We start from the raw sequence: 18,042 nt of genomic DNA, 5'->3' as shown, positions 1-18,042 counted from the left end.
TGCAGAGTATTAATGAATACCTCAGCTCTTTTAAGGTGGCCCGGTATGTGGTCAAAGATGAGGATGAGGAGGTGAGTTTGTGGGATTGCGACTGTGTGTGGTGTCTTTGTGTCTCATGTATGAATATGGAGATCATATGGTGTGTCTCTGTCAGGAGGAGGATGTGGATAGAGAGATCATTAAGCAGGAAGAGAGTGTAGATCCTGATTACTGGGAGAAACTGTTGCGCCATCATTATGAGCAGCAGCAGGAAGATCTCGCTCGTCACCTTGGCAAAGGCAAACGGCCTCGCAAACCTGTCAACTACAACGACTGCTCACAGGAGGACAGAGGTAGACGGGGTACAGATGCACTTTTAACACTTTTTTTTTTTTTTTTTTTTTTTTTTTTTTTTTTTTTTTTTTTTTTTTTTTTTTTTTTTAAATGGATGAGTTGTACCGTATGCTGCGAAGAGAGCAGCCAAATGTGTCTTTTTTGTGTCTCAAATAGTTTTTTTTTTACTTTGATTTCTTTTTGTTTTGGTCGCTACATAATTCCTGTTCCCATTTGTTGTATTTCTTACTTTTGGTCACTTTATTATTAATCTAAAATATGGAAACCATGATTATGTATGCAATAGGAGGTATTTAACCGTTAAACTGATATCATTCAGAGTCCTCCTACACTTTGGCATGTTCTTGTTAGCCTTACGTCAGTTGTGGTTTGGGATCAACAGTTTGTCTTTCTCTCACTTTCTCTGTTTTTGTCTTTTGTCCTGGGGCTGTTTTTAACTTATAAACTGCCTTTCTCTAGTTCATGCATCCCATATGCCGCTTTTAGCATCCAACCCCTCCCCTCACATGTGCCCCACAGTGTAATACACAGTAAAGCAGACTTTAGCAAATTGCCTCGCTGAATGATGGCATATGTCGTCTTCAGTGTCCGTTTGTAACAGGTGTGATGCTGTAAGCAGATAGTCATCTCTCCCGGAGCATATTGAAAGCATCAGTCATGCTCTCTTTCTATCATCACAACTCCGAGCAGAGAGTACATCACCTCTCAAACCCCACAAAAAACATTTTCTTTATCAGTACTTGTCTTGATTTCCAATAAAACTCCTAAACATCCATAAACCAAGATGCATTTTCTTCAGCAATATTTGTGTTAAAAACATAGCATTGACTTAGCTTCATAACCAGCTCAGAGGGCTGTTTTTCCCTCAAGATCTTCTGACATCTGAATGTGGAAATATAATATATTTGACTTAAAAATGAATAGAAAAAGTTTTAGCTGTCTGCTCTTTTTTTTTGGAAAAAAGTTTACAGTCAATGGGCCTCATTCATGAAACACGAGCAGAACGAATTTTTGTGTAAATCGTTCGTAAAGCCATTGTGACGTAAACATTCGAATTCATGAATATGTTCGTATTTTCAAAATGTTAGTTGGTAGGAAAGAAATTTACACCTGCTCCCTACCACGTGTAAATGGTGCGTAAAACGTTCTGTGTTAATTTAGGCAAACTGATGACACTGAATTTGATGCACTGCCATTATAATATTTTACAAGGTCGTTGGGCCGGAATTTTTTTATTTTTTATTTTTTTGTAGCTGAGAGTTGATAAACTGTTTAGCTTTGGGTAAAACGCAGCGCTTGTCACTGTCACTTTTTACCCAGCCGTCCAATCAATGGAGGAGGGGCGGGACAAATACTACACCGACCAATCATACCACTTTTACAACAACTGAACAACATTAGAGAAGTTAATATTGCTGGTTACTGCATTTTTATATTCAGTAATATTCTTCAAAATGAGATACTAGTAATACGCTACTGCCGTGGATATTTCAAATCATAGCAACCAAAGTGTCTCAGCTAGAAAAACGCTGTGCCACCAAAGCGTTCTCCAGCGCCACCAGCTGGCCGTTTTAAGAAGAGCGCCTGACATTTTTTTTTTCAGCTGGCTAAAAATGCTCTGGTGGACACACGTTATTGAATATTTATTGTTAGGCATATGGCCTATTAGTCTTTTTTTGCATTTATGCAATATACTGGAGCCAAACCTAAGAAAGTAGACCAGAATATTCCACTGCGTTCCTGGACAAGCAATTTGCTATCTGTAATTCATAGGTGGGGATTATGCTAATTGTGAATGAGCGTGCACAAGCGCCCTATTTACGAATGATTGGAATTCATTAACATACACATGTTTAACTATCAAATCTGATGTGTACGAAGTGTTTGTGAATTCGTAGGAGAGTTTTCGGGAAGGTCCGTTTTACGCGCAAATTACTCCGAATGTACTCCTATATTTACGAATGTTTCATGAATGAGGCCCATTGTCTTTGAAGTTTAAGTATATTAATGCATTTTCTTCGCTATTGACCTGGAGATCCAGCAGAGCTCAGCAGTCGTATTCCATTTTTATGGTTTAGGAGTCAAATTAGGTTACTGAAACACTACTTTCACTCACAGCTATAAAAGGTCCCCATAGTCTATTACAGTGTTTCCCAACCTTTTTTTAGTCGCGGCACCCTTTGGAAATTAACAAACTTGTGGCACCCTACAAAATTAATTTTGTCACAATATCTGAATTTCTAACTTCGATATGATAATTTGAAAATTATAGATATTCGGTCAAAATTACCCCGGTTTCACGGTACATGACGGTAATTTTTTTTTTTCATGCATAACCGGGTGTTAACCATATTTTCTACTGATTGAGAGAGGAAATACTGCAGTATATTGGCTTAGAATGCCATATTTTACTGTCATGATGAGTTAGGGCTGGACGATATGGCCAGAATTTATATCACGATATATTTCTTAATTTCGGTCGATACGATATAATTCCGATATCGATATGATAATTTTCGGCAGCCGAAATTTCGGTGCATCTCTAATTATTGGCGACATCAGAAATGGATATTATATAATAGATTATTTTTTGAACGTTTTAGCAATTTAAAAATATTAAAAAAGGATTTTTTACACGGCACCCCTGCTCTCGACAGACGGCACCCCAGGGTGCCGCAGCACCCCGGTTGGGAAACACTGGTATATTACATCAAATTGCCATTTTAAATGTTATGTGCCTGACCTCTTATGTTCTTACGGACAAGGACTTTGAGAGAAGCAGTTTGGACAGGTTGTGGAATGGACATTTTGTCTAACAGAATTTTAATTTCCGTTGTTCACATCACATTCCATGTTCCATCTGTCTCTAGAATGGTATAGAGTTCTGCCTTTTGAGGCTGTGTTTCCCAACCCTCTTCCTGGAGGCACACCAACAGAACAAATTTTGGATGACTCCTTTATCTGACCTCTACTAACCAACTCAGGTGTGTTTGATTAGGAGGAGTTCCAAAAATTGAAGGCACTGTTGGTGTGCCTCCAAGAAAAAGGTTGGGAAACACTATAAGTTCTATTCAATTGATTTTTGACCTTATATGTGACAGTTCTATAAGTAGAATATAGTAGAATACATAATTTGTGCAATTTGTGCAAGTTCTGTTAAATCAGGGGTAGGCAAGTTCGGTCCTAGAGAGCCGCAGTCGTTGGAGCTGAACTCTGCAGGATTGCGGCTCTCTAGGACCGAACTTGCCTACCCCTGTGTTAAATGAATGGAACAGAATAGAATATATATTGCTGTCTTCATCAGATGATGATTCTGGGAATTGATAACAAAAGAGGTTATGTTGAATCAATAAATGTGACCCTGGACCACAAACCAGTCATGTTTGACTGGTGTATACATCATCTGAAAGCTGAATAAATAAGCTTTCCATTGATGTATGGTTTGTTAGGATAAGACAATATTTGGCCGAGATACAACTATTTGAAAATCTGGAATCTGAGGGTGCAAAAAAATCTAAATATTGAGAAAATTGCCTTTAAATTGTCCAAATGAAGTTCTTAGCAATGCATATTACTAATCAAAAATGAAGTTTTAATATATTTACAGTAGGAAATTTACAAAATATCTTCATGGAACATGAGCTTTACTTAATATCCTAATGATTTTTTGGCATAAAATAAAAAGCAATCATTTTGACCCATACGATGCATTTTTGGCTATTGCTACAAATATACCCCAGCGACTTAAGACTGGTTTTGTGGTCCAGGGTCACAAATGGAACAGAAAATAGTAGATCTTTTTGTCTTGATCATAAGCTGTTCCATTAATAGAACCGATGATGTCTCTGTATGACGTCTGATGATTCTGTTAAATGAATAAAACAGAAGGGTCTTTCTTCATTGGAAGCTGTTTTTTGAATAAAACAGAATATATGGTTTTAATGATGCTACAGTCCAAAAGTTTCTTGTTATTGTTATTTTAAATTGTAGCAATATGTTTACTATTTTGATCAAATAAATGCAGCCTCGATGAGCATAAGAGACTTCTTTCAAAAACACAAAAAACTCTTACCGACCACAATATATTGAATGACAATGGATAGAATAGAATTGATTCTTCAGTCCTCATTATATGCTGTTCATAGAATAGAACAGAACAGATCATTTCTGTCACGATGGGTTCAGTTGACTGTATAGAACTGATTCTTCGGTCTTCATCAGAAGCCGTTTCATGTATAGAATAGAATAGAATATGATGGCTGGCATTGTGACCCTGGGAAAGGTGCAGTATTGTCAGTGGGGTTTTTGGCTCGGTTTAACAGGCATGTGAAACATTATGACACAATGTGGGTGTGTGAGTGTGAATAGGAGAGAGAGAGCAGAAAGAGCTCCCTCTTTAATTTGTCTACAAAGGCAGACTTTCAAACTTTTATTTCCCTGGCTGAAGGGCTTCTGGTGACCTGAATTATCGGAGTAATTACAGATTTGCACAACGCCGTGTCTTAGAGGGAGAGAGAGAAGCCGTTCTTCCTGCTGTCGTTCCTGAAACACAGCCTCGAGGGAGGGGATTGATGTGCGTGTGATTGCTGTGATAGAAGCGGCCGCATCAGCAAGGTCAAATAAACTCCTTGTAATTCATCCAAAGTTTTTTTAGTTGGAGATCTCACACACTCAGCCTCTCTTCTAACGTGAGCTCATCTTCTCTGTAGATATTTCTTATTCATCTCTCTCCGGGTGAGGTGGGTGGTGAGTGACTTCATAATGCATGATGTGTGCGGCTGGCGCCGGCTCAGCTCCAGGCTGAGGATAGATGGAAAGTGTGAGAGAATGATTGAGCAGCTCTGTGATTGCAGCAAATGAACCTTGAGGAGAAGGGCAGCCAGTTTGACTCAAACATTTTAAACCTTTAATTATTTATCAGCATACAAATTTCCTTTTAAATGTAAATGGTGAATACATCCACTTGTGTCTGTGAGTGAAATTTGAACTTATTTTAGCGTCACATTCAGAGCACATTTTCTCTTTCCCCACTAATTACCTATCCTCTCTCTACTATATAATAATAAAAGTTAAACTCAACAGCAGAGATGTCATATCTGAAGAATTCATGAAGGTGCATCAAAGTTGATCACGGGTTGAGACACTTTTTTACTGTGGATTCAGTTTGCTTAGTGGCTGCTGCATCAATTTGTTTGCTTGGACATATAGTTCTGTGTTAATAATGGATTAAGTTTAATAATCCTGCAGTGTTTGTTATTCCATATTTCCATAATTTACCCAATTATTTAATTGTGTTCTCTTGGAGGTTCATGCCAGTAATTGTTTAATAACTGCCCTACAATAACCTACAGTAAATGTCTCTCAGTGGGTGCAGTTTTCTCCTTTTATTTACAGCCCCTTCCAGATCCTAGAGCGTTCAGCAGTTCTTTACAGGGATGGCGTTGGCTTTGTTCCATGCTACTGCAGGAGAAATGCAGAGTCATGATAATTTAGTCTAGTGCCGTGTGTGGAGAGAGTCTCGGCTCTCTCAAGGTTAAACGGACACGCTAGCAGAGTGTGCCACATAAGATTTGAATGGACTGAGCTTTGAGAAATATACATACCTGTCTATCTGGCATCAGTCTTATCCTGACTTTAGTAGTTAAGCAGAGGAGATAAAGACTGCATGCTAATTCATATACTGTCTGTACTATATAGTATGCTAGAGTAGAATTAGTGCATCCCAAATATAGTATGATGAAAATAGTGTGACAAAAGTGCCACAGTGCGCATTTTCAAAGCAGAATTACATTTATCAGAATTATAATTAAATTAATTAAATTTCACTAAGCCGTCAGATTGGATAAAGCATAGACTTTTTTGACAAGATTACGTATCATTAACATTTTAAGATAAAATCTTAAAAGCAGTAAAATCTGATAATAATAATCATAAATTGCTACTTTAAGCTTAAATCATGCTAAAAAACTATAATTTCTTAGACCAAAATGCACTACCATTTCAAAAGCTGCTTTTGAAGAAGTCTCTTATACTTACCCAGGCTGCATTTCTTTAATTAAAAATACAGTGAAAATGGTGATATTGTAATATATTACAATTTAAAATAACTATTTTCTATTTGGATAGATTTTAAAATGGAATTTATTCCTGTGATGGCAAAGCTGAAATTTCACCAGTTTTGTCACATGATCCTTTAGAAATCATTCTAATATGCTGATTTGCTGCTCAAGAAGCATTTCTTATTATTATTATCAATGTTGACAACAGTTGGGCTGCTTAATATGTTTGTGCAAACTGGGATACCGTTTTATCAGGATTGATTCAGAATGCTTGGTATCATTTGTATTTTATAAATGTATTTACAGTCACCTTTGATCAATTTAATTACTCCTTATTGAAGAAAAGTATTCATTTTCGAATTAACAAAACTTAATGGCCCCCCCCCCCAAAAAAAAGGGAAATGATATCATGGAGAGGAGCCCTGGAGACACATGACTGTGTGTCAAGGTCAATATGTCTCTTAAAATATTAGATAATTTATAGATAGAGAGACCGGTTTATGACAAAGCAAGGTTAGTTCAGGTTGTAAAATGTCATGTGGTATGATTTTTAACCCCAAAACATTTGATGATATTTGTGAATAATTTATATTTCTAAAAAAAGAAATATCTGAAGGCACTCTTTACCTTGAGAAATATATTAAAGAACTTTAATTGAAAACATGTGAAATGTTATTACTAGCTAAATGCTACGTATTTGTTAACTGATTTTATTCCTTCTTCCCTCTTCCACTCTTCCCTCATATCTCTTACCTCAACCATCTGCACATCCTCTCCTCTTTCCCTCTGTGTAGGTTGTTTTCAGCTATGTAACGTGTTCAGGCAGAACATGGAGATAGACCAGTGTCTGCTGGAGTCTCTGCCGTTGGGCCAGCGTCAGAGGCTGGTCAGACGCATGCGTTGCGAGCAGCTGAGGGTCTACTACGAGCGCGAGCGGACGCTACAGAAGCAGAGCTTCCCCAAGCCCCGGTCCACCAACCGCAAAAAAAAAGGAATCAGCTTCACGCTTTCAGATGTCATCCAGGACGCCATCATACGACACGATGACAAAGAGGGTAAGAAACCTATGTCTGTTTATGTTCCGTTATCTTGGTTACTTGTTGCAAACTACACTGCAAAAAAAATGATTTTTTTAAAAATTTGTAAATAAAACAGAGTTTCTGCGGGTTTTAAAAAGGTCTTAAAGTCTTCATTCAGACTTTCACAAATTGAGGCCTTAAAAAGGTAGAGGAGTCATGCATTAAATGTTGCATGCATTGCAACAAAAAAAACTTGTTTTCCCATTTTTATGGTTTCCCTAAACTTGTTTTCCCTATTGGCAGATATTTCTTGTTTTAATGATAACCTTACTTTTTTTTTTTTTTCCAAATTGTTTGTGTCCCCTTTTATTTAGTCATTAGATTTGCTTTCTTTACTTGATCTTAAAGTTTTAAATTTACCTTCACAAAACCTGCAGAAACCTGTTTATTTCTATGGCACTTACATATTGTGTAAAAGCATCTTCACAGAGATAAACAGGGAAGTAGAATCAATTATGGAAACTAAACTATAGAGACAGTAAACACTATAGAGCTGTAAAACGGCTCTAAAAGACAACAGTGTCATTATTTAGCTCAAGTCAGTTCAGTGTTGGGACTGGGACTTACTAATGTACACACAATACACTTTATTTTTACTGCAGATTCTTCCCAAACTTTTGAACAGATATGTACTTGAAGAAAATGTACTTTCCCCTCCTTACCTCATTAAAGTTTTTGGCCCTTCATAGTAAAAAGTTTAGGCACCTATAATCTAAATAGTGACACTAAAAGAAAAGAGTTAAAAAGGAATGGGTTGTCTGTTTGAGTGTGTGAGTGTGTTGCAGAGAGATTGAGAGGAGTGGCTTAGCTGCCGAGTATTAGATCATTCCTCAAGCTGATTATGGGCCAGTCAAAAAGCTAATATTCAGAGTGTGCCGCGCCACTCTTGCCACTCTAATCAAGAGCTTGCGGGGGAAAGGAGCTTGTGTGAGACAGGGTGACAATCACTGAGCGGCCACCTTCTGCATCATGAGCAATGACAGAGGCTAAGTGAATTCAACCCAAGTCAGCTATTCCTTTCCGTGACTTTGCGGTTGGGAATGGCGGTGCTGTTCTTATTCTGCTTATGCAAGATAAAGGTGAGAAGCCTCTCGTTTTTTAATGTTGTGCCATCCATCTGAAGGCAACATAAAACTTATCACCCAGCAGAGCTTAAAGTACTGCATTTTAAAGTCAAACAGACTCATTTCCCAGATGATACAGATTAGGGGTGAACAACCAGAAACAATGGAACAAAACATTATTAATTATTTAAAAAATACCTGTTTGATCTATTATATCTGCTCGGCACTTCCATACAAGCGATGAGGCTTTTCCCTTTTTAATTGGGCATGATGGCTGTATTCCTTGGTTCTGAAGCCTCTACATTTCACAGTTTGTTCATTTGTATGGTACAGTTGGCCTTTGATGACACATTTAAAACTATAAACGGTTAAATGGTTAATTCAGATATTACTCATTAATCCCTGAGGTAATTAACTGTGCCGTATGAACAACCAGTCAATAGTGCTACTGATTTTAAGTTTATGAATCTTGAGTGCTTAATATCTGCTTTATTTCAAGACGGACATCACAGAAAGTAATAACGTCTGATTGATTCGGGGAGCTTGTTCACTGAAGGATTCATCAGACTGATTCCAACCAGTAACTTCTGAGTTCCTAAGTCTTTCTGAATTCATGAAATAAACCAGCTTAGAAAGGGGTGGTCACGTTTCCCATTGTTTGGCTAATTTTTAGTGGGTGAAATCTAGTCGATAGAAATCCACATGATTGGGATTTTTGCGTATGGGCAAAAGTTTTCCCTATGTGGATTTCGCAACAGGCTTAAATTCGTGACTCAGATTCACTGTGTTGACCAACAGATAACTGCTTGGTTTGAAAGTGACTTCTGTGTGAGTTTAGCTGTGCTTCATACTTCACTATTCTATTGCCAATAGGCCTTTTTCGCCTGCAGAATTTTGCTGAAGTTTTACTAATGTTTCTGCAAGAGTGATAGTTGTTTTTGTGACTCACAAGGATATACAAAGATATATTTTCTTGTCATTATTATTATTATTATTTTTTTTTTTAAATCACATTCAGTTCAGGCTGCAAATTTGCAACTTTAATAAAAATATGATTTCTTTTCTCATGGCTGTAAAAAATACAGAGCAGGAAACACAGGCAATAAAAACAATACTGAAAAAATGTAACTGGTTGGTAAAGGTCTACTATTATGTTTTATTTGGTATGTTTCCGACCACTATTACGGATGCTGTACAGTTGAAGTATGACATTTTATATCTGAATAAGTTGGATTTCAACTATTTGATTTGGAAATGTCACAATGTGGAAGTTAAATGAATGATTTTAGGACAGGGGTGTCTAATCCAATCCTAATCAAACACACCTGAACCAGCTAATCAAGGTCTTCAGGATTATCAGAATCTTCCAGGCTGGTGTGTTGGGGCTGGTTGGAGCTAAACCTCCAGGAGCAGGATTGGACACCCCAGTTTTACAGGGAATAATTGTAAGTGGTTAGCAAAGGGTGGTCCGTTTGATTGGTGCTGGTGTTGGTATGTGGTGATGTTTTACTACCTGCTGAAACTCATCCATCTGTTCCTTTGTCTTTCTCTGCCGTTTTCCGTCTTCATATCTTTCCTTCTCTCAGTCCCTGCCAACCATTTTCCCAGCTGTCTGGGTAAATCTGTGTCTGATATCCCAGCAGCCTTTGCAGGTCACCATGTGCATCTGCCTTATTGGCTGTCAGCCAGGTTCAGCTGGTCCATGGCACCAGCTGGTGTTCCTGTGGCAACGTCTGTTGGAAACATGGCACCTTTGGCTGAGGATGAATGGCAACTTTAGCCCACCTACTAAACACTAATTACCAAACTGGCAATGACTTAGGCTTTTGTTCTGATCGCTCATCCAAACGCGATCAGCGTCCTGCGCAAATGCCTTTTGACCAGTCGGTGACTAGGAATATTGATTTCTCATGGCTCCGTGCCTGTGTTTTGGTTTAATGTGTCAGTGTTGCTTGGCTACTGCATAAAGTGAAAGCTGATGTCCGACACCGTGTCTGGTTCATGCATGTGCACAGAAAATTAACTTATTAAATACTTAAGCCTCTGGAAAAAGATAATGTGAACATTTATCAAGAACATTATAGAAATTTAATTGCAGGGAAACCATTAGTTACTGCTCCCGAAGGATTTGTGTTTTCAGCCAGAGTTTTACTATCAGTATGAAGTCTAGTCCACATTGCAGCATGTTCTGGCCAAGAACCACCCACAGGTCCAACTATAGTTATTTATTTTTATTTCATTGTGGAAAAAAAAAAAGAATCCATATAATGTTATGGCAATCTCTATACGGCAGTCTCAGACTGGTGCATGCAAAAATATGTGGTATTTATTTGTTTATTTATTTAAAGGTTAATCAGAATATCTGTCTTCCAAAAGTAAAAATTACTGATTACTTTACAGACATAAATTAAAAAGCAGAATATAGAGTGCTTCAGTGCATTTTTGGTTCCGTCATCCCAAAGTCAATGGGTTGTTTGAATGGATTTTTGGTTAAATGCCTGAAATACGGCCTGTGGTTAACCCAAGCTCAAGATCCTCCTCTTTTTATTCTACAACATAAAATACATGAGTAATACCCTATTTTTTAGATTTTACTTTCTTGGAAAGCCGTTTGCTAACAAGTGGCTAAGTGGGGCTACAGAGGTTTTCAGAAAACAGAAAAATGTACTTGTTTACTTTTACAGCCTTGTGTTTATAATTGTGCTTTTGCCAACTGTTCAAACTCAAACGTTACTATTTATAGATTGGAAGATTTGTCTGAAGCTTAGGTAATTTGATGAAGTCATGCAGCCGTGGTGTAGTTGGTTTAAATCCTACTTTTAGCATTTCTGATGATTGTATTTAGTCTTTCAAGGTCATAAAAGTTATGTACATTTGTGAAGATTATCTTGATGAACAAAGTATGTAAGCATCATAAATGTTTGTTGGTCACAGAGCTTATTTCCTGCAACAATCCAAAAGTCAATGGAGTTTTTGTTGAGGGAACCAAGGTGATGCTATCTTCTGGGTTGGCCTAAAGAAAATATGTTATCACTGCAGCACTCTATGAAGTTCTGCTTGTGAATATTTAGTTTACTTGCTATTTAGAGCCTCGAACAAAACTTTTGGAAGGTGAGGAGTTGGTTTTGTGTACAATATGTGTGCTTTTAACCGAGCTCTGTGCCTGTCACCAGTTTTAGAGATTAGGAATTTAGCTGATGCTTGTACTTAAGCAACTAGCAGTGCACATTTTATTGGGTCATTCCCGTCTTAGAGGAAGGTTAAATGCCTTCCTGAATGACACCGTCGTGATGGTCTATTGATTTGCCCCTTCTGGGACTTGAACTACAATGTTTTTCAGTTACCGGCCTAGATGTTTAACCACTAAGCTACACCATTATCAGTGTCACAGTAACTTGACAACCAGCAAGTGTCACTCAACATATGTAGCATATGTGTGCAGATACTCTCCATTTTTGGTTTTATATTTCACAGTGACAGGCACCCTATATGTGTGAAAATACTGACTCTTCTACTCTGAGTTTCAGCATGCTGGATTTATATCTTAGCCTCAGGCTGAAGATATCCCCGAAGAACCCTGGGAACTCTATCAGCAGTGTTCCTCATCACCCCCATCTTTAATTAATTGTAAAACTGGTCAAAATGTGTAAATACCACATAATCAGGAATTTAGGGCTGTTCCAGAGGTCAGAGTGGAAAGGGGCACATTTGGAAACGATAGTTCACTGACGGGGAAAGATTTGTGTTACACCCCTATGCTAGACGGAAATATTTTGCACATTACAAACAAATTTGACTTATGTGGAGATTAAGGTGGGATCCAAGTGGATTTTTTTTTCACTTCTATGGAATATGCTTTCATAGAATGATGTCATTGATTTTTCTTGCATGTATTGTTGGTATTATAGTAGCATTGCACACAAATGAAGGTTGATAGACTGTGTCCAAACATTTTACTCTGTCAGATCTGAGCCCTGGAGAAAGTAACTGAAACAATCAGATCTAGCACACACGAATAAGCAGAGCTGTAGCGTCATTTGATCTCTGAGATGAGCATTCGCTCCTCAGTTGCAGATGTGATACTCTGCATTTATGCGGCGTCGAGTGCCGAGGCGTGAGAGAGATGGGGATCACACACCCGTGATACCGAGGCACGATTAGATTACACACTCTGCCTCTCAGCCGCTATCACCCACGCTGTTCACACGGCTTCTCAGTGGTGAACTGAAGCATCACATTTCTGTGACATCAGCTCAAGGTTAGATGTTAATGAATCTATGATAGAAGTGCAGACCCACAGCCTTTCCTCTTTTATCATATGTGTGTGTGTGTGTGTGTGTGTGTGTGTGTGTGTGATTTTATGCCTATTAAAAAGTGTTGCTTCTTTGAGTCGCGGAGAAGTAAGCAACACTCGCTCATACTTGTGTACCTTTTATACTTCGGTTAAGAGTCCGTTCAAAAACTTTAGGTGTTAGACACCTCAAATCGTGTGACTTGTTGCAGAGAGGATTTCTGTTGCTTTTCTGAGCGATTCTTGGATCAGTAAGCCACCCAAAGCATCTCTCTATACTATGTAATAAAGGGCATAAATAAACATTTGGCCTCTAGTAAGTGGTTTCAATATCAGTTTGAATTCTAAATATAATCTTCATGCACCTGTTGATGTGCGTTTCTTATTAGAGGTCCTCCAATCTCATTGTCTTAACGTGATCAGGTCCGTATGAGAGTGGGAGCAGGAGCATATGGCGCTCTCAGAATACAGAACGATGAAATCAATTCCAGTTGGATTGGTTTATGTGATGTTTCTGAATGCTGATTGAAGCTGTGCTTACCGCAGGCCTTGGCCTGTTATTAGGCTGGTACTGAATGTTATTCTCAGTGCCAGTTTGATGAATCTTCTGAGAATCACACCTACGTATTCTCCCATGTCTGAAAGCCTAAGCTACTATAGGATGTTTTGGGGGTCCAGATACCAAAGTTAACTTCCAGCACTGGAACCGTATTGTGTTTCTGCTGTTTTCCCTCTTTGTCTTCATTTTCTTCATCTTTGTAGTTTTTGTTTTGTTTTCTGTCGTAAAAGTGTCTTGGCATTCGAGATGCCAAGCTTGGCAGTATGGTGCACATCTACTCGGGGCAGGCACACAGAAACACATCTTTCTGAAACTCGGTGGTGCCATTATAAGATGATTTGTGGTTTGGTTCTTACCTCTATAACCATAAAAGGCTAGAAATCCAAAACAAATCCTTGAGTCAAGGCCTACAAAATGTATATCTCAGATTTTTGTCATTTCAACTCGTCATAGGCTGTTTGTCCAATTTGAACAAAATTTGTCATCATTTCTAAAACATTCATTGCAAATAGGTACCAGAATAATTTTGATTTAGTCAAACCGCTGCAAAGACTGCAAAGGCATTGCTGACGGTCTGGTGTTTTCTCCTTTACGAACTAACCTATATCTCCTGTACACAATGTCCGCTACAACTGAAAATGCGGTAACTGTGATTGATTAATTTAAAATTTGCTTTGCATCTTTGGTGGACGTCAGAACCTTTTCTTTTAATATAACTTGAATACCTAAAAAACATCACCTTGAGGTTTTAGATTCTTTGTTTTGCTTTATGCCTACAATCACCCCTTATCTTTGATAAATCAAGATATCTAAGTAATCTTTTGGTACCCTGTGTTTTATTCCGCTTATTCCCCATATAAATGATTTCAAAACAGTGGGGCAACAGATATACAGCATTTATTAGGCTACAGATACAGGAGTCTTGATCTCATGCAAGTGTAAAGATTTTAAACACTTTTTTCTTAAAGTACAAACCAGACTGAGCACAGTACCCTACTACAGGCTTTTCAGCAGCTGTCTGTCATTAGAAACTGAAATTGTAGACCTACATCAATGAGTGTAGCCTCCATAAAATGTAAAATCTTGACAGGAGCTTGATAATGACTTTAAATGTAGTTTATTCCATCCCAATGTAATTCTGCCTCTGTCTCATTCTGTGCAATAGCTGTTATATTACAAGGTTTTCCAGAGCAGCACAGAATCTGTGCTAACTTACTTGCAGTAAATCATGCTGGATTTGTCTCGCTCTAAACCTGAATCAGAAACTTAACTTTCATGCATTTGCATTTCGGAACGGCAACAAATTGGAGTTTTTTTTGAAGCCTTGAATACACTATACAATTTTTGCCACAATTTCCCCCGTGTTACAATCTGGAGAAGTTGACTCTAGTTGCCGAAAATCAGAGCCAGTCTGCAGATTTGAGATGACAGATTTCATAGAAAAAATGTGTAGTGTTTGATGGTCACAGACTCCGATTTTTAGCTTCAGACTATGATTCCATCCAATCGGAGGATATCAAACATATTCTATATTTTCAGCCAATTTTAGAACACAACAAGGCGCATGTTTCTGCATGAGTTTGTTGTGATCGGAACAACTTGAAAGTCTGGTAGTGTATGATCCTCAGCCGTGTTGTGTATGATGGACAGTTTTCTTTTGTCACTATTTTCAAAGTCGGTAAGTGCATGATGCCTAGTGTTTAAAAAAAAAAAATCCGTTCAGATTTTAAAAGTCGTGTAGTGTAAAGTGTATTCCAGCCTTAACTTCTAAATCTTACAAAATACTAAGAAAGGGGATTTATTTTTAAACCAAAGATCTGTTCTAATAACAATTTAATCTCTCTTTTTTTGCCATGTAAAAATATTTTTTCTCACTTTGGGCCACTGGATAGAATTTTTATATTTTTCCAATATGAGCTCCAAATTCCAAATCCAAATTTTGTTTCTATTATTTAATGTCACGGTTTAAGCATTTGTGGGTTAAGCCTTTTTCAGGGTCACTTTTCAGGGTTAAGCATAGTGACTGTTTGCCTTTTGTAATTGTTTACCTAGATTCATACAAAGGTTGCTCCATACACTTTTCTTTGCTGTTCCAATTTATTGCATTTATCATATACATCTACCACAAACCAAATCTTGTGTGTGATCAAGGTCTCACAAGAAATGGGATCTTAAAAAAAATCTCCAGGAACGTCCATCAATATCTATGGTGTAAGGCTGAGATGTAAATATCAGACACAAGGACAACTGGAATAATCTTTACCCATAAAAAAAAATATTGCCCAGCAGTCCTTTTAAAGACCATATGGGTGGGCTTCACTCCTTCCACCACACTGTGCCTCAGGGTCCCAGTAAATGCCACTAAATGATAATTTCATCTCTGCAACGCAAATTAAAGATGACCACAGACTACAGTGCCCATTATTCTAAAAGACCAAGAGGTTAGAATCATCTCATCAGTAATGCCCCTTGGGAATGATTCCCTGAACCTCAAGAGACTCTGTAGTCGCTTTACACAAGGATTAAGATTGAAGTGCTGTGTCCTACTTCTGAAAGCCTGTGGAATGGGGCGGAATGATGTAACATATCATGGTCATATTTTGGCAGGTGGTTTGCGGAGGAAACATAAAATGGCTGTCAGGATAATGGAATAATGACAGAGCTCTGGGAGTGAGCGAATGAGAGCATTTACAAGCCCCTCACAGCCCACTGTGATGCAGTGCTAGTGGCATTCCAGCAATGTGCCATTCGCTCTGTGAGACAAGATGGAAATTAGCAAGAACTAACACAGATGGAGGAATAAAGTTCAACTTCAATGCTGCGAGTCTACGGTTTTAACTGATTTAATTATCTAGCACCTGCTTTATATGCTAGTTTGTTACTAGATGAATTCTTACTTATCAGTCATTCTTTAACATCTTTCCTTTGAGGCTTGGCAGTTGTATCATTGCAGATGGTGTTGTGTGTCCATTTAAAAGAATTAAACCTTGCGTAAATTTAATTAAAAAGGATTATATATGGTCTATACATTTTTATTGCAGGTTGTTGGTACACATACATTTTGACAGATTAACAAAACAGTTGTTAAGGTCAGAAATAAATTATCTGGGACCTTGTTAAAAGGGACCAATAAACTTCAGCCTTTTATTTCTAATGTCCAGTTCCTTCAAGAAATGCTGAGCAGCAGGTGCTACACATAGTCAGGTAGGTTTGGTTAACTTTCTGTATGTTGGCTATAATTAACAAGATTAACTTCTGAACAGCAAAAAATGGCATTGAAAAATGGAAGTAAATGTGGGCATTGAAACGTTAATACTGATGTCATATACATGATTTCTGAATGAGATTATGTAGTGTATTTTAGGGCTGGGCGATATAGCTAAAAAATGTATCAACGATACAATGTTTCATATCGTTCGGTATTGATAATTATTGAAATTTTTTTAATAACCTTTTTTAAAACAGAGCAATAGAAAAAAATGTTTGAATTTAACCACTGTATTTTTAATTTGCCCAATATATTACAAACAACATAAGTCAATTTTAACAGTCAAACACAAAATAAAAATTAAACGAGTATCTCCTTTATTATGTTTTATATGCAGATTAAATGTCTTAAAGGGTTAGTTCACCCAAACATTTAAATTAGCCCATAAATTACTCACCCTGAAGTCATCCTAGGTGTATATGACTTTCTTCTTTCAGACGAATCCAGTCAGAGTTATATTTAGGGGCCAAGCACCGAAGGTGCAGTGGCACCTATTGTATCCGTTAGCGTAATTTTTCTTCTTCCGCCGCAAGTCTATGGCAGCCCATAGAACCGCTTGCGGGAAAGTTGTGAAATTTGGCACACTGATAGAGGACAGTCTCAACATTAACCACAGCAAGTTTGGAGTCTCTAACTCCAACTCTCTAGCGCCACCACTTGTCCAAAGTTGCAATTTATTTATGCTAATAACTTTTGAACCGTAAGGCACAAATGGGAAATTCTTTTTTCTTGTGAATCCTTGGCTCATGCCGAGTCGAATGAACACCAAAATTCAAAAATCGCAAGGTTTAATTTTTTCGCTATTTTTAATTGTTTGTAAAACTTACTTTGTCGAACTCGTCCTAGACGGTTTGTCTGATTCTCACCAAAATTGGCTCAGATCATCTTCAGACCATGCTGGCAAAAAGTTATGGAATTCAGGTTGATTTGTCCAACCGTTCTCGAATAACGCACGAAGGAATTCTACGAAAAACACGTAAAAATGGATGTGAGGCTATATCTCCGCAACGGTTTGGCGTATTGAGACCAAACTTGGTGTGTGTTATAACAAGCATGACCTGAGACTACCTGCAGTGTTTCGGCGCAGTGCCCCCTAGTGGTCAGGAGATATAAAAAATGCATATTTTTGCTTATAACTTCTGAATGGTTTGGCCAAAAATCACAAAACAGGTCTCTTTAGATTCGGTGCATCATGCCGAGTCGAACCATATCAAATTTTCCCATGTCAGCCATTTTGGGCGTCGGACATTTTGAATTTTGTCATAATATGCAATATTTTATGAACGCATTGACTTGTCGTTACGAAACTCGGTATGCATCTTCGACACCATGCCCTGATGGTACTCAAAAAGTTTGGGTGCAGCGCCACCTTGTGGTCAAAAGTTATAA

The 18,042-nt window shown here is 37.9% G+C and overlaps 1 protein-coding gene across 4 annotated transcripts in view; it reads left to right on the top strand.

Moving 5' to 3' along the window:
- Positions 1-18,042, top strand: part of LOC107702946 (unconventional myosin-XVI-like) — a 57,210-nt gene that overhangs the window by 22,165 nt on the left and 17,003 nt on the right. For 2 of the 4 annotated variants that reach the window (XM_016505416.1, XM_016505423.1), the window contains exon 2: positions 7,187-7,447. In XM_016505416.1, coding sequence (XP_016360902.1) covers positions 7,187-7,447 — 261 coding nt within the window. Of the gene's footprint in view, positions 1-7,186; positions 7,448-9,915; positions 9,981-10,121; positions 10,540-18,042 lie in introns of those variants that run through there. The other 2 variants (XR_001635806.1, XR_001635805.1) reach the window with 2 other exon arrangements.

Source organism: Sinocyclocheilus anshuiensis, unplaced genomic scaffold (genome assembly GCF_001515605.1).
Source record: "Sinocyclocheilus anshuiensis isolate Anshui unplaced genomic scaffold, SAMN03320099.WGS_v1.1 scaffold1094, whole genome shotgun sequence".
Taxonomy (NCBI): domain Eukaryota; kingdom Metazoa; phylum Chordata; class Actinopteri; order Cypriniformes; family Cyprinidae; genus Sinocyclocheilus; species Sinocyclocheilus anshuiensis.
This window is presented reverse-complemented; position numbering and strand designations above follow the sequence as displayed.